The sequence below is a fragment of the Anguilla anguilla genome, chromosome 19 (genome assembly GCF_013347855.1).
Source record: "Anguilla anguilla isolate fAngAng1 chromosome 19, fAngAng1.pri, whole genome shotgun sequence".
NCBI classification, from domain to species: Eukaryota; Metazoa; Chordata; class Actinopteri; order Anguilliformes; family Anguillidae; genus Anguilla; species Anguilla anguilla.
The window spans coordinates 13,442,320-13,459,180 of NC_049219.1; the positions used below are offsets into that span (position 1 = coordinate 13,442,320).

General features: G+C 43.8%; 1 protein-coding gene and 1 long non-coding RNA gene across 3 annotated transcripts in view; both read right to left on the bottom strand.

Moving 5' to 3' along the window:
• Window positions 1-7,536: 7,536 nt before the first annotated feature.
• Window positions 7,537-9,292, bottom strand: LOC118219175. The gene is made up of 3 exons (XR_004763671.1): window positions 9,134-9,292; window positions 8,583-8,647; window positions 7,537-7,899 (listed from the first exon to the last, which is right to left on the bottom strand). It is a non-coding gene; the product is annotated as an uncharacterized LOC118219175 (long non-coding RNA).
• A 5,588-nt stretch (window positions 9,293-14,880) lies between these two features.
• LOC118219166 (potassium voltage-gated channel subfamily C member 2-like) overlaps window positions 14,881-16,861 on the bottom strand; it is a 42,416-nt gene continuing 40,435 nt past the window's right edge. Inside the window, exons 4-5 of one of the 2 annotated variants that reach the window (XM_035402133.1) lie at window positions 16,543-16,644; window positions 14,881-15,414 (exon numbers count right to left, since the gene is read on the bottom strand). In XM_035402133.1, the coding sequence (XP_035258024.1) occupies window positions 16,583-16,644 (62 nt within the window). In that variant the 3' untranslated portion in view covers window positions 14,881-15,414; window positions 16,543-16,582. Of the gene's footprint in view, window positions 15,442-16,542; window positions 16,645-16,861 lie in introns of both variants that reach the window. The other variant, XM_035402132.1, reaches the window with a different exon arrangement.

Sequence of the window (16,861 nt, forward strand, 5' to 3'; positions counted from 1 at the left end):
CCCCAGACTGCAGTTTTATGAGTGCAATGAAAAAAGTCTCTAAACAACAGCAAGGGCTATGCCCACACTAGGAATGACAGGACCTGGCAAGGGTATCCAAGGCCATTAAAGCACTAACACGCTGCAATGTGCCAAACTAAAATTGAGTTGTGCCCAAACTAGGGCACAACATTCAATATGAATGTTAAGGGGGGGAAAAAAACAACCATCAAAGTGGCTGGTAATGGGGACCAAATTACTCATATTATGACTATTATTATGGGAGAACCAATCATAAATCTTACCACCCACCCCCTCCTCCTCTCCCACACACACACACACACACACACGCGCACACACACTCATTTCAAACGTAATGGTCGGGTCCATTACTGTCCCCCACTGTTTGCATCAGCTTTGTGCCCTTGTCACTGCCAGTAACAGGTGTCTCTGCCCTGATTCTGGCTACCGGTTTAAATTAAATTAAGCCACCTGGTATTGCCGGGATATTGCACACATGTGCTTTGTCAATATCAATGTGCAACTTAAAAAAAATAATAATAATAAAAACACCACGACTGGCCACATCTTATTCTAAAAGATATTCAGCCACCTGGACTCCAAGGCCCACTTTTTGTCTCCTTTACAAGTGAGATGGATTGACTTCTTCACACCGTCCCACCCGCACGTTTCCCCCTTCAGCATGAGTGACGAGCACAGTGATCCTCAGTGCCACACTTACAGGTCCAGGACCCCTCAGGCCAAAGTGATTCGCATAGTTACTGCGCTAGCCCCGGGTCACATGCTGAATAACCACACTGGCCTCGGGACGGGCGCGTCTCGTCTCCCCCCCCCCCCCCCCCTCACGCGTCTCTCCCCGAACCCCTCGAGGTTAGTTCCGAGACACTTTTGAGGTCTAAAAAAAAAGAAAAAAAAAAAGTAAACTAATTATTGCATATCAACTCAAACCCAAGCCTGCCTAGCCCCCTCCCCCAGAAGCCTGATATTTCATAACTGACACTTCTGTTGTGATCAACGCGCAGCAACTGCAAAAATCAAGCATATGGGACTGCGGCGGCGAGCAGACCTCATGTCACCTGTTCGGTACAGGCGCACTAATGATTTTTACTGGAACTTGCACTCACTGCTGAAGGAACGGATACTACGCACCGACATGAGGACACAAGATGGGGGCAGGTTTCCCCACGGTGGAGGTAAGAGAGGCGTTCTCCACACGCTCCCTCGCTATTTATAAAAAAAAGGACATGTGAAACATAATGAATTAACTCCAAGCCAGCAAACGACACGGCAGATGGCATCTTCCTGAAGCATGACTACTCCATATGGCGAGCCGTATTAAAATATCCCATTAGGTTGGCAGTCAAAAAGCAAGTAGGGGTGGGGGGTGTTGGGGGGCCCTGTGGTCCCAGAAATGCAGAGCCCAACACTGACCCTGGAGCACTGACCGAAAAAACATGTATAGAACAAAACACGCTCTCACCAAATGCAGTCCCCCCCCCCCACCCAACCAAGCAGAATTCCTAACATAAGTCTCTGATATGCTCATCCACACCCAGCCCCCCCCCCCCCCCCAATCAGCGCTTGCACTTTCCCCCCACCCCCAGGAGATGAGTGAGACTGCTCAAAATGCGGGCAGGTATTTTGAAAAGCCCCAGAGACCCAACACAACATGTTTTCATAATGCTACTCCTGTAAAACAAATGGGAGCCAACACAGAGCAAGTCCTTCGGCAGGAACAGGCCTGACGACAGGGCTCTCTTATTGGACAGTGGTGGTTACCTAGAGATGGGTGTGAGCCCACTTTACTCCCCAGTCTGTAGGAAACAACCCCTGTCCAATAAAACCAGTCTGATATTTACATGCAAAGAATATTGCCTACAAAATGGGCGCCTGCAGGGCTGCGACTAATTAAATGCTATTTAGGTATAGAGGTTCATAAATATTAAATGGCGGCTAACTGGCGGTGTCATGAAGAAGCAGCCAAAACAGTCACGCATAAGTAACACCAGAGCGCATACATGTGTACGTGATGTAACCGCGCAGGCTAGCTCGCGCTGGCGCTGTGTCACACGTGAGCCAGGCGCTAACCCTCACGTCAGCCTTCCGGCCCGGGGTTAAACAGGGTTAAAGAGTGCCCATGAATATCATCGTAAAGGGCGGGTGAATAAAACATGGGAAGCTTGTATACAATGAAGAGCCTGATAATTACAGCGCGCAAAAAAAAAAAAAAAAAAAAAAAAACACACTGCAAAGTAGCTATATAGTGTCTTCCTTTCATCGGATTACATCTTCAGCACAAAACTGGGAAAGGACATTGAATGATACGGAAGATTTGGACAGTGCGTGTAAAAAATGTACACAGAATACGATAAACTACTTGAGGTGTTTGGCCTTTCCTTCTCACTTGATTGATTTGTCCTGGTGAAAATCAGAGCATCACATACATCTGACAGACACACTACCCATTTATGCCCATACCCCCACCCCCCAAAGAAAGCTCTAAATCCACTGACTACACCCATACACCAGTGACCACACTCACCAACCACACCGATATCTGCAACCACACGCACTGACCACACCCACACATCCGCAGTAACACCCACAGACCAGTGACCACACAAGTTGCATACGAGTAGTGTTAGGCAGCTAAGCTTTTAAGGCCTTTATCTCATGAAGTGCCTGGATGAGTGGGAGGCAAGCTAAAGGGTATGTATTACAACCCCCTCCCCAATGTGACCGACTTGCCTTAGCGCAGTGGACAGTCATACTGCCGTCCTGTACCCACGTTTCCAGAAAAACATGCACGTTCACGATCGCTTTAAAGCAGGTGGTCCATCACCATTGTCCCACATACAACAGCGGCTACAGTGACTTAAAAAATTCAAGAACTGGGCTGAACAACTGATGGTCACATTTCTCATTCAAGGTTTTCTGATATCTTAAAAAAATAAAAAATCCTTTGCCATTCATTTTTTATACGCTTAAGAGCTAAAAGGAATGCGGCCAACAACTTTTTTATTCATTTATATGACGCTGGTAGCTTGGATCGTCACGCGGTGTTTAAATTTAGCAGCACGCGCTGGGTAACTGCAGGAGCGCAAAATGCATCAATGTGCACCGTCATGGCAGCCTGCCTTCAGCACCTCCTCCTAAGGAGGGCGGAGCCACTGGAACACTCCCAGTGAGTGACAGGTTAAAGTCACCTTCTTCATCACAGGGCAACATTGCAGAGAAGTGAAACAGTTAAGACCTGGGTGCAGTAAACATTTTCACCAGCCCCGTAATTCAGGAGGGAAGACCAGTTCACTGTGTCCACGTCGCCGTAGTTACCCGTCTGTCAGTCCGACAGATGCCGCATACAGCAAGTCGCGTGTACATACTGTGGAGGCGTCTCTGCTTGAGAATTCTGCCGGAAAATATGAGCAAGAGTCCACAGACTAAAGAGCCTGACAGCCAGCGAGCCGGACTACTGCCCCCACCCCCCCCCCCCACCGTCTCCACGAAAACGGGGCACCCGAGTATTGGTCTCCAGGCATCAGCGGAATTCAGGAATCTCCAAGCTTACGGAATAAAAAAAGTGGAATTTGCTATTTATTTGTAAATATATGTACTGTACAGCAGTGTGCATAGCATCTTTTACTCAGTGACTACATGCTCCTGAAAATCCCCTTTGCAGTGGTGATTACCATGGAAACAAACAAGCTGAAGGCAAGGAGACAACACTGGCAAGGGGCCAGCAACTTTAGATGTGTGCCATTCCATAATAAGAAATGATAGGAGGTTAACACAGGAGCGTAGGTGCTGAGCGACTCTTTGTTTTGGGCCCTGGTGTCTTTTACCCCTGAGGGGGAAACTAAGAACAATTCAAAAATAAAAGCACAATAACATGGCCTCATCCTGAACATGAAAAAATACACAGAACAAATAAGAAGTATCACCGCCCCCCCCCCAGGGAGCTAGGCGCGCGCGCGCACACAATCACACACATGCATAGGGATTACTGTGCAGTGGATACACACAAACAAACACACATCCCTGAATTGCACACACAAGCACACACATACAAACAGAAGCATGCATGCATGCACCCACACACACCCACCAAACATTTCATTAGCATTTGTGGCTCCGTTGATTACCAAGTGGAGGGCCCGGTTGTGGCTAATCAGTTAGCATGTTTCCCTTCCCTTCCCCCCCCCCCCCCCCCCCATGCGGACGCCTTTCTGCACATGAGCAATGCATTATTCATCACGACCCTTTCATTATTTAGCGCTTTGCAAATTGGCGATGGCTCTGGTGAAGACGGCGTACCGTCGAACAGCGCTGGCGTCCCCAGAGTTCCCTCCTTTCCCCACCCAGATAATGCCCCCCCTCCCACCACCACCACCCACCCCCCAAGCTTTTTACATTCAGCAATTACACAACTGTCTGTCCCTTGCTTCAGGCACTCCCAATTCCAGGCCACAATCCAGACGCATGTTAACCCTTCAAGGGGTACAAGATCACACAATGTGAACAGAACGTTCTTAACCGTTCTAATGCTGATGTAACAATCACTACGGGCAATTCTAAGCGCTGGAGTTCTAGAACACTTATTAATTGAACCGACACTTGAATGGGTTAAACTTCTCAAAAAAATAAAAAATAAATAAAATTTTAAATCCAAGACCGGACTCTGCCTCAGGCTGCGGGTGTCGAGACGGGCAGTGCAATGGAAAACAGGGCGCGCTGGCGTTCCAACTCAACCAACACTTTACAGCAAGCAGTCAACCTGAACTCTGCGATGGTGCACCAGCCTCGCCGAGTGTGCGCCGTGAATCCGACACATTGGATTTCGGGTCAAGCCAAACTGAAACGCACAGCAGTGGCTCTCTGCCAGGGATTCAAACCTGCAGCCTTTATGATTACATGCCAGTCTCGTTATTGACTATGCCACACTTCCACATTCCTCTCCTCTCCTCTCCTCTCCACTCCCTCCCTCCCTCCCTGAGGTGGCATCTTCAATTTCTCCGTCGTTAACTTTGAATATTAGTTTAACTGAGACGTGTATGGTTTTTGCTACAACAAAACAAAAGCGGTTCTCTTCAAATCCAGTCAGAACGCTTGAGCTGAAATTTCAGGGCGTACATCTATAAAACGAGCCGCAAGCAATACCAGATACTCCCTTTACCTGAGACCTTCAGTCGCATTCAGACAGACACTACAGATGTACACAAATTCTCTAGTCGTAGCCATGACAACCAAGCCTTAATCCCCACACCAAGGGCTCTCACTTGAATCCCTCGAAAAAGCCTATAATGTCACGACAGCTTTCTCCTGAAACGTGCATCTTCCTCAACATTTAGAAATTCATGAAAAACATTCCCAAAAAGAGATTAAAAATCACAAATTAAACCTGTCAGGGGAGGGCACTTGCCTGGTTTTCTACCTTATGTGAAATATAGTCCTTACCCAAGAGCCCAAAGAAATATCTGCACAAATTAAGTATTAACTAAGCTATGTATGTATGTATGAATATTTTAAGACCTACTACACTGCATGCAAATAGAAATTTCACTCTTACAGATGATGCGATGCATAAATAAAGTATTATTTTGAGTGTAATGTTAAGAAGTTGACAAAATACATAATTGATCACACAGAGGAATCATTCTTTTACTTCCTGTGTTTCAATTTCCTCAGGGAAAATGGGGATGAAAACATCAATTACAGCGAGAGTTCAATGTAATATATATGTATAGCCAATTGTGCCCTTGCATATACCCTGTTCCCACCCACACTTGCAGGAAGAACCAGCAAGCAGACTTCACACACACACCCTAGCTCTCACACATTCATAGAGGAAGCCACAACATGGAAATGGAATGGGGGAAAAAATCTATTTTTACAGTATCAGTATTTACTGTTTGTTTATTTGCATTTATCCTAATGCAATCTTACGGTCGGTTGCCAAGTTGCTATTTCATGTCGTTGCCCAGTTTTGACGCACAAGTACACGAGACGAAGCACAGCTTTACATTTCGAAAAAAATTAATCCCAACCGCCAATTCACATTATTCGCATTATGAGATTTCTGTTTAGAGAAAACAAGTCCCCTTAATGGGAGATTGGGCTTTGTAATTCCCAATGATTTCACAAATAACTGCATTTTCAGAAAATGTGGTCGTGGTTTCATTCTAAGACAAACCATTGTGTCTTTTTCAAAGCGAGTCCAAAAAGAATGCCTTGGTAGAGGAGAATAAGTACAATATTCTCGGGAGGTTTTTTAAAAACTACATTACATGATTAGTGGTTTAACTATTGTAAGGGAAGGCAGGAGGCTTACTACTGTATACTTTCCATATGAAGTATGGAAAAGAAAACAAAAACAGTAATACTGCACTTGATTGTGAATACCAGGGTCTTCGAACGTTAGTCCTGGAGAGCTGCAGTGCGATTTCCTTTCAATCCAAGGCCATTTCAGTCCTTGGAAACAATGTGTGCAGATTCTTTAGCCAGTGAATTACATCAATGACTCACTGACGATGAAACAAACCAAAACCAATAGACACTGAGGCGCTCCTGGTGTTCATGAACACAATCTGTGTGTTTTCTGCAGTGTGAAAAAACAAGTCCATCCTACAGCAAGCCCCGTGGCTCCAGTGCACTTAATTACAGAAGGGTTAATAAAACTGATAAGGCTAATGACTCTGAAGTTTGATTCCTGTACTGCATTCAGAAAGCTGCCGGTTTTTGCCCTTGGTGAAATCCTGGTGCTAAGCCAGTGATCGATAGGTCAGCCGGAAAGAAGCGCATTAAAATGTCAAATTTCAGAAAGGGCTCAGGAAATTAATAGCCTTGAAAGGCATACATTGTGATCGACCATCAAATCATTTTCACACCAACTGGCCCAAGGAAATTCATAGAAACTCATTGATCTTCAACGAAGCCTAAAGTTGTAACTTGCCAAAACTACCGTATATCTGTGGGCGGATGAATGCATGTGCCAAACATGGGGCCATGTAGAGGCATGCAAGCACTTTGCTAAGCCACGCTTGTATATGAAACCTACAGGTTTACAGAGTAAAACAGAATGGACCATTGACCAAACTTGGATTTCACAACTACCAATACCACCCGCTATTCAGTGAACCAGTAAAAATCACCCCAAGTCAAGAACACGTCAGATTTAAAGACCTGGGGCCGCATGTATCAAACATCTTAATTACACTTGCTAAGAGAGAAGAACCAATCAGCTTTAGGGAAACATGTGTTCTATTGATGGGTCAACAGAAGTTTTCAATAAAGTTACACACCCTCGTTATGAAAGCTCCCTTGTTGTCTAATGTTAGTCTAAGCAAAATGGATGTGAAAAGAAAGCCGAATAGGACTGTGGAAGAAACGTTGATGTTGGTAGAGGAGGTGGAGGCAAAGAAGGAAATACTTAAGGGAAAATTTAGCCCCACACAAGTCGACACAAAAAAGAAGTTTGGAAGCAGATCGCACACAGCAGGGGGGGGGGGGGGGGGGGGGGAGGGGAGACACATGTACACGTGTACATGTGTGTATTTCTGTGTTTACGTGTATGTGGTGTGTCCATGCGCATTCTTGAGTCTTGTGCTTGCAGGTGCACGTGCATCTGAGCATGTGTGTGTGTAAATGCACGTCCTTACATGTGCGCGCACACACTTGGGTTTCAAAGCACATTACACAGCCCTTCTCTTCACTCACTGCAGCACGTTATCTAGGTTATTTTTTACTTGGAGTGGCCCTCTTCGGCAGGACGGACCCGTCTCCGGGACGAGGCTCACGCGGGTGGACAGGCGGTAACAGCAGCCGCGGGGGACGAGGGCCGGGCGTCCCGCATCAGCCAGGAGGCGGCCCCGCCTCCAGGGTACAGTGCTTCCTGCTCCTGTCCTGGGACGGGGAGACAAAACAGCAGCTGCATTAATTATTCACTCCAGTGGCAGAGCTGGAGCCTGCTCCTATAATTACCACCGTACCCCCCCTCCCCCACATCCCAACATTTCCAAGGGGTTTTTTTGATGACTGTTGAATGCATCGGCGTTCAAAAAAACCTTGAAGAAACGGACTGGCAGCAATCCAATGGGTAATTACTGGCAGCAAAAACGGATTCTGGAGAATTAAATCGACAACTTTCAGTGCCCTCAAGAAGACGGATTTCCAAGGGCCAGCGGTGGTTATTGTGCCACCCTACATTAATTACCCAAGCTCCCCCGTAGTCTAATTTCTCATGTGCTGGGGAGGACTGCTAAATTAACTTGGTTAACATGATTTATAGCTTCTTTTTCCAATGACAGAATATGCTACATTGTTTATTTGTTTAAAAAGTCAAGGGAAGCACTTTGTACCTTCAAAAGACTGAGGAATAATGAAATGCATATGACAGAAGATACACACATGCATTTTTGTACATTAAGACATTGGAGGAAATAATTGTGATTTGTTGTTTCTTCTAAATTATAAGCAGGGTTAAAATGTATTCATTATTTCTTTAAAGACAAGTGTTCCCCATCACAGTCGGAAACTAGATATGAACTCTGTTGAGAGATTTATAAAACAATGAATCCTGTACTTACATTCAGCAGGTAGGCTTGGTCAGTAGACGACTTGTATCAGGGTCCCCCAAAGACAACTACGAAACCTACAAATGTTCGCCTTGTTATTTACAAACACATACCTTTACACTTCGGAAAATGGGTTCGCTTCGCACCCTTCACAAAATCTAAATATTTTAATTATCCAGCTAAATGCATCAACTTGAAGACGGTAACATTGTTTCAGTCTCGGCAACAAAAAAAAGACCTGCATCAGCGCACCTGTTCCCAATTAACCATGAAAACGGAGGACTTTCAACTTTTTAACACGGAGTTAACAGGGAGGCGCTTACGGCATGCAGGTTAACGACAGAAATGCTCGTTTGATGCATATTTCGACTTTTTCCATGTAATAAAAAGTTTGCACTTGCATTGATTTTAATATGTATACAAAATAATCTACTTGGCGATAGTTAATTGCGAAAAAACGGTAATATCCTCAAAATAGTTTCGGCATGACAAACATTTAAAATGAGAAAAACCGCGTCATTGTTACCTGCTTTTCGGTTGTAAGAATTCAAACTGAAGCTTACCTGAGACGAAGTGCTTTGTTTCGACGGTGGCATCTTCAATTTCTCCGTCGTTAACTTTGAATATTAGTTTAACTGAGACGTGTATGGTTTTTGCTACAACAAAACAAAAGCGGTTCTCTTCCAAATTGCTTAACTGTTTGCTTCACGCGCTGGAAACTCACCTGCATCTGGGGTGGATTTGATTGCCAGGGAGGTGGGCCGTCTTCCTAATTAACTAAAGCTTAACACCTGTGCACGCAAAGTGAAAGCGCAAATTCCGTATACTGTGGGTCGAGGGTTCTTTTTTACTGAAGAGTTAAAATATCTGAAATTCAAAGTAAATTCACATTCTTTGTTCACATCAGTCAAGCCTGACCACACCTTCTTCTTGTATCTAAACTTGTACATACTACCCCACCTCCTTGTCCAATATTTCATCCATCACCATTACATGAACACAGAGGTGGAAAATCCAGGTTCAGAAATGAAAAGTCCTCCCAGTACTTTGTTCCGACCACCTGGATAATAATCTCTATAACCTCTAATAATAATATAATAATAAAAGCAAATAAAATCTTTCACAAATCAGCCACTATGATCAAGACAGTTGAAAAAACCACTGTAACTTTAGTCACAGTTCACATGACGAAACATTTCAGGAGAAGAATATATATATATATAAATCTGGAAAATTTGTGAACTGAGTTAACCGGTGGCAGACTACAGTTACATTTTTGTTTCTCCAACTGTCTTGATCATAGTGGCTGATTTGTGAAAGAACAGCATTTGTCCCTATAAGGGCTTTCTGTCCTCTGGGCTGAGACAGAATTGGATTTTAGCTTTGCAGTCCTACTCCTCTCAGTAGGAAATTCACTACCTTCATGGAGCGGTCTAATACTTATTGTCATAATAAGCCGTGGGTCTTCTCACAGAATACTGTCAGGGGAACAAGACTTAAATGTTTTCATTGTTGTGTGAATCCAGCAGCTCACCTTGTGTGCGGGGTTCTGTGTTCTGTACAGTCTTAAAGGATGATTGAGTCCTATGTTTTTGACTGGACAGAGTGAGTATTAGTATTGGATCTTTTTCACGTCACTAGGAAAAAATGGTGCCACCTACTTTTGGTACTACTGCCCGTGCTTTTCCACATTTCCTGGGTGAGCTGCCACTGTTCATTAGCAAACGTTTACCATTCTCCTGATTTCCACAATCAACCATTTTCTTTTCTAAAGTTTATGTGCTTACGTGTTTATTATTACGAGGAATACTGTGACCTAGATATCACTCGCTCAATCACACACATTCGCAGGTGTGCACACACACACACACACACACAAATACACACAAGAAAATGCAATAAATCCCACACAAGAGGCAACGAGCTGTGGATAAGAAAGGAGAAGTATTATATTGAACACGACCTTGGCAATGGAACTGCTGCTTATTTTTCCCTTTGTACAGTCTTAATACAAACTACTGTAATAGTTTGTATTAAGAGGCTTACAAGCTCTGCGTGGATCAATAGTAATGTAGTTGAAGTACACTTAGAAGCACACCAAGAATTAAAATCGCAATCAATAAAGGGATAATGTAATGATGTTTTAAACGCATATAACTTTTGAATCCCATGTATGACATGTTTTTGTATTTGGAACTGTGCCTGATCAATACTTTGGTATGTGACTAGCAAATCAAAGGTGTCATTTTTCTTCTTGTCAGCTGGCTAATTTAAAGGAGGCAGAGGTGATGTCATCGTGAAAACATCTGCTGTGTAGAATGCCACAGAGGCTCATCCGGACTCATCCGGGGTCGCCATCCACTTTGTTTGTTTCACAACTGGTCAGACGCCATTAAAATGTAATTAACCTTGTAAGTGAGCTACCACTACTAAAAATATCTTGAATGAAAAAAAAAAAAAAAAAAAAAACACACACGTTAGGTCACTATCTTTTCTAAAGCTCTGGAGGCAAACCGTTAACACCTGTATTTCGTGGACATGTGGAAATGTGGAAACAAGTGAGTAATTTTCTAAGGCAAAAACTATTTCACTACTCTGTGAGTGCTTTCGTCCGGCACTCCATTTTCTCACATCATGTGGGATTTGTGTCTGAAGCACAAGTGAACAAAAGAAAATGGACCAGCGTCAGTGTTCCAGCAGTGAAGGGAGGGCCCTGGTGCTTCTGTAATAATGCCCCCCCCCCCCCCCCACTTCCAGTTTTCACATTATTTTCACGTCACGAATGAGCCAATAAAACTAAATCTAAACGAATGAATCACTGGCCCCTGATTCAGTTCCCTGATTTGAATGTGGTGAAGTCTGAATGGTGGAGCTCGCTTCGAGGGTTGGTGAGTGGGCCACTTGAGCAAAACCCCTTTAGAATGTGCTGCGCTCTCCTGTTCCAAAGCCCTTAGCCTCTCCCCTGATTATTTTCCAGTTAGTCTTTAAAAAAAAAAAAAGGTCTTGCAGTTAATTACCTTCATCTCTATGCCAATCTGCGCACTATTCAGAGGGGATGTGAGAATGCTGCCTCCGCAGCAGTACAGTCTGCAGACGTTACTGCCAGATTCTACGGCTCACCCTCGTGGTCTAATGCCTGGTGGAGAGTTCCGGAACTGCAGCTGCTCGGTGCACCCGTGTGCCGCTCCCGTGTTTCGGCTGTGTTTCGATCCCCCGCTGTGGACGCGTGTGCACAGTGCCAGAACACGACATGCGCACTGGATCTATCCGTGCGGCCATTACTGCATGCGGACCTGGAAGAGAAGACGGCTTTTAAGCCTGATTGCATGCGACAAAGCAATTCAATATTCATAGTAACGATCTCTCTTTTTATAAAAAAAAAAAAAATTCTGCCCACGGAATACAGCTTTTATTTTTATAATTCTCCCAGGCCTGGTTGTGTGTAGGGGAGGGGGGGAGGGGTTAGGTGAGGAGTGCTGGTTAAGGGGTGAGAGTGTTGTGGGGGGGTTTGGTGAGGAGTGCTGGTGGAGGGGAAAGTGTTGTGGGGGGAGGGGGGGGGTGCATGTTGATATCTTCTCTGTAAAATTCTCTCCTCCATCCCCAGCTGTTTACTTCTCTCTGACTTGGGGACTGTTTCCATGGTGATGGGAGTGCAGATAGCGGGCGGCAGTGGTGGGTACTCTGCTCCTGTGGGAGACACCACTGAGGAGGATTAAACGCACGCAGACAGAGAAATGGGAGCAAAAACCAAGAGGAGCAGAGAACGGCGGAAAAAATGGAGAAACAAAAACCATCACAAGTGTGCTGTCGTTCTTCACCGCCGTCGTCTTGTAATCCTCGCCGGAAAGTTCATTTCTCCAGACGAGCTCAGTGAAACAAAACCAGCTTTTGGAATTTAAAGCCTTTAATCTGTGTGGGAAGTTAATGGTTTGTGTGCGTGTGTGTGTGTGTGTGTGTGTGTGTGTGAGTGTACAACAGCCTACAGTACAAATGGAAAATGCCTTAATGCCAACTGGACAGAGATTCCTTGATTTGCCAGATACCATTTTTCTTCTCGCACCAACAGCACACTTGTAGCTTGCTCCAAAACGTGCTTGAGAAAAGAAAACAACCAACATTTTAAAATGATAAATATTTTTATGTGAATTTCTCACATGGCATTTACTTTTATTCTACACATATCATTTTGAATGTGAAATATGTCATTCTTACATTTTTGATCCTATGAGCTCATCTCCAGCTGTGCATGCACCCCAGAATACACACAAAAAATCGGCTCCACAATACAGACTTGAACCTCCCCACGTCCATTAAACACCAAAAACAAAAAAACTAACAAACAAAAAAAAATAAATTAAATTAAATAAAACTAAACAAAAGTCCCGGATCATAGTTTTGACAGTTGAGGACTGTACATTGAAGCACAGCATTGGATCACCATGACTTCATAACAGACACGTAACCAGGATACCAACTCCACAGCAGACACAGTAATACATGATATTGAATCAGATAAAAATTTCTCTTTACATATTTTTAATACGGAAAATGCAAGTAAATCATCTCCTCTGGAATGCTCTGCAGGCAGTGCCCTTGGTACATTTAAAGATTCATTTTTACTTAAAGTTTTTTTTTTGTTTTTATTTTTTGAAGAAATATGTGAGAAAACACACAGAAAGCTACATCCCAGATAAGTTCTTTGCCCAGACCATGGAGGGTTATGCTGGGGGGAATGGGGGGGAGGGGGGCAATAAAGTGGCAATAGTTCAGTATGCACAAGCAGTGTGCAAAACACTCCAACGTGGAGTTACTAATCTCTCAATAGCTGATATGAAAAACGTTTAAATTCTTCACAGGAGTGAGAGAAACCTACAGCCTCTTTTTTTTTTTTTTTTCCAGGGAGAAAGTGAGCTATTTTTTTTTAAACAATGTCACTCACGCAGAACTAAAATCACAGTGCAAACTGGTACGTGTGTTGCATCATTATTGCAAATTGATTTTGATTCTTGTGTATTTTCACTGAAGACAGATAGAAATGGAGGACAAGAACCAAACGCGCAGACCGAGTGTTTTCTAAACCTTGCAAAATCTCAGCCTCTGGGAGTTTCCCTTCGTACTCAGTGGAACTGAAATTCGGTGGTTTTGTGCAAAAGTCCCAAACCAGCAGCAAATAAAACCTGACCCCCACCCCACCGCACCCCATCCCAACTCCAAAGAGGCTATTTTTTGTATGCAGTCATGTGAAAGGTCATAAGTGCTCATCATGTGACCAATGACATCACCCTGAGACAGAATTATGCCACACATACTGTAGAGAAATTGGACAGGATTCAATCTTACCGCAAAGCAATATGTCCTTAACCTCAAGCGATGAACTTAAGCAAGTGTGTCTGTCGCCATTCCAAACGCAACTTGTTTATTTTTTCATTACTATGATATGTGTCATTATGAGTAACTCCCAAAGGTACGATGTAGCCTAAAACATTAAAAAAATACATATTTTATTCCACAGTAAGGCGTAGACACTTTGCACGAAGACTGAATTTCACACACAGGCTAAGTTTAACTCCATTAAATGGCATTCGGCCCAGATTTCACGAAACGCTGAGTTACAAATATAGTGTTAAGCAAATGCTATGTTGTTTCATTTCAGTTCGTAATGCAACTTTTGTTAGTTCCAGTGATTGCCCAACTCAATTTTGAAAGGGTAGAACAACGCTTCAATTCACTGCTCAAAGTAAAGAGCGAATCAAGTCGCAGCGAAATTTGAATTCTTGAGGCGTCAGTTTGCAAATACACTTGCAGAGGAAGCGAGAGTCGGTACTGCACAGGGACAAGATCACAGAGAGTAAATCCAGACACACCTGAAACAGACACAACACCAAAAGACCCCCATTACAGTGCACAGGTTAGCATTCACTCAACAGTCTTTCAGCATAAACCAAGCACTTCAAAAAATGAGTGAAAGTACAGAGACACAATGATCAGATTTTTGTTTTGTTTTTTTTCTCTCCATAGATCAGTGGTTTCCAGCCCTGTTCCGGGAGATCTACCATCCTGTTGGTTTTCATTTCAAGCCTAATTTGGCACGCCTGATTCTACTAATTAGCAGCATACCGAGATGTCTAGCTGACGAGCGAGGTGTGCTTTGTTAGTGAGGAAGTGAAAACCCACAAGATGGCAGATCCCCACTGCTCTACATCCACATTTTAATGAAAAAACATAAAACATAAAAAAATAAACAGATGAAAACTCCTTATAGTATAGGATCCACAAAAATACTGTCATAAATAAAAGTCTGATGACCATGTCACACTTATTAATGTCTTTTTATAATAACGCACTTTTCATACCTCAGTATAAGTATAGAATTATTTTCTATCTCTCTATATATGTATATATGTATCTCAAATTATGGGAACAATCCCTCTCAGTTTTACACGTCATAACTGCGCTTATTGCAGCAAACCCATAGCAGCGCATTAGTGTTGTCAGGTATCCTACGCAGTGCTGGTAATCCTCCACCATCAGGGCCAGAGAAAAAAAAAGTTTGTTAACTGACGTGTGGTCAGCAAATGTGCATCCGTCCTAAGGTTTGGGGCTGTATCCAAGGCAACTGCCAAGTTTTTTTTTCTTTTTTTTTCTGCTGTAGTCAGTAGCAACAGCTGTCTTTTAAAAGGTTGGGTCCGGACTCCCCTGCTTCCATTTTTGGCCAACCGTCCCTTCGGCGTCCCATCCCAGTCCTCCCGGTCTCTCCATCCGGGCCTTGCCCTCCCGGTAAGAGTTCTTCCACTGACAGCCGCGTTTTAACCCCAAAATCCAACATCCAGCAGGGCTGCAGGTTCTAATTCACAAATAACGTGGTACAGCTCTGTGGTCGATAACAGCAGCATCAGATATGCCATTAATTTGATTATCCATGACTTTTGTTTTTCTCAAAATAAATATGACATCAAAATATATATCAATAGTATACATCTCTAAATATCAGAAATGCTTCTGCAGGAATATATCATCATACTTTACAAGAACTGACATGCAGAGTCATGCTGTGAGGATAAATCTATGTACAGATATTATATAATTTAACATTTTAAGTTTACATTTATATATATGTACATCTATGCAGTTATACTTCTCAGATTTTTTAAATGTGAGTTATTAAAACACTATGCAGTGGGTAATTCAACAACTTAATTATATCATCTAAAATGTAACTGTTTTCACACAGGGTCTATTGATAATAGCTTTTATTAGCAATCAATAGTGTCCATATGTGCATGTGTGAGTGTGTGTGTGTGTGTGTGTGTGTGTGTTTGCATCCGAGCTTGTGCAGTTCAGAGCCAGCCGTTCAACATCTGAACGTGCCAGTTGCTTAGCAACCGTGCTGCTGTTACTATAGGTAACATGTAGGGTGAGGTCCGTTCTTGTATGACACACCTGTCAGAGGATCATGGGAGATATATCGCTGCTGGAACAAAGCCAATTCCCTCCTTGATTGGAGCTGAAAATGAGGCATGCCCGCAACGTAGCCGGGTCCAGGGAAAGCAGGCCCCAAAGGACTCCAGGTTTAACAAGTACACTGAACCAATTTGGCACGTCGTACTGAAGAGGAATGCAGGTGTGCGTGTGTGTGTGTGTGTGTGTGTGTGTGTGTGCATACAACTGGGTCTGTGTTCGCCTGTGTTTGATCAGATGCTACATTGATCGCCTAATAAAGGTACCACTGTAAGTGTATGTTCGATTAACAAACTTTATGTAAATGCAGACAAAAAAATATATATATATCTTAATGTACAATTAGCAGCACTGGATTTGAAAAGAATTGCAGAGATGAGCGTTGTTGAATTACCCCTCTGCACAAAAAAAAAAAATGGAAAAAAATAAAATAATAATAATTTGGGAACGGCAAGAGCACAGCAGAAAGAAGGCGGGTTTGTGTCGGGACGGGGAGTCAGAAGGACAGCGTTACCTTTTCCGTCTGCTTCTGTGGCCTTCCCCCCACACAGGCTTTAAGACAGAGCGCTGCTCTCTGCTTGTGTGTAACCCGTAAAGACAACGTCTTTGCAGTTCTCTGTGCGCAAACAAGCGGAGACACCTCAGTGTGGTCTGGGGGGGGGGGGGGCGGGGCGGACCACGCCCAGGACAGCAGCAACACCCCGCATGCAAGCCCAGCCATCCGGAGCATTCCGCAACCCCCCCCCCCCCACGCCCCATTCTCCCCACCCACCCAATTCCCCCGTCAACAAAATGGCACGATGCACACACAGGCAAACACACACAGGCCCAGT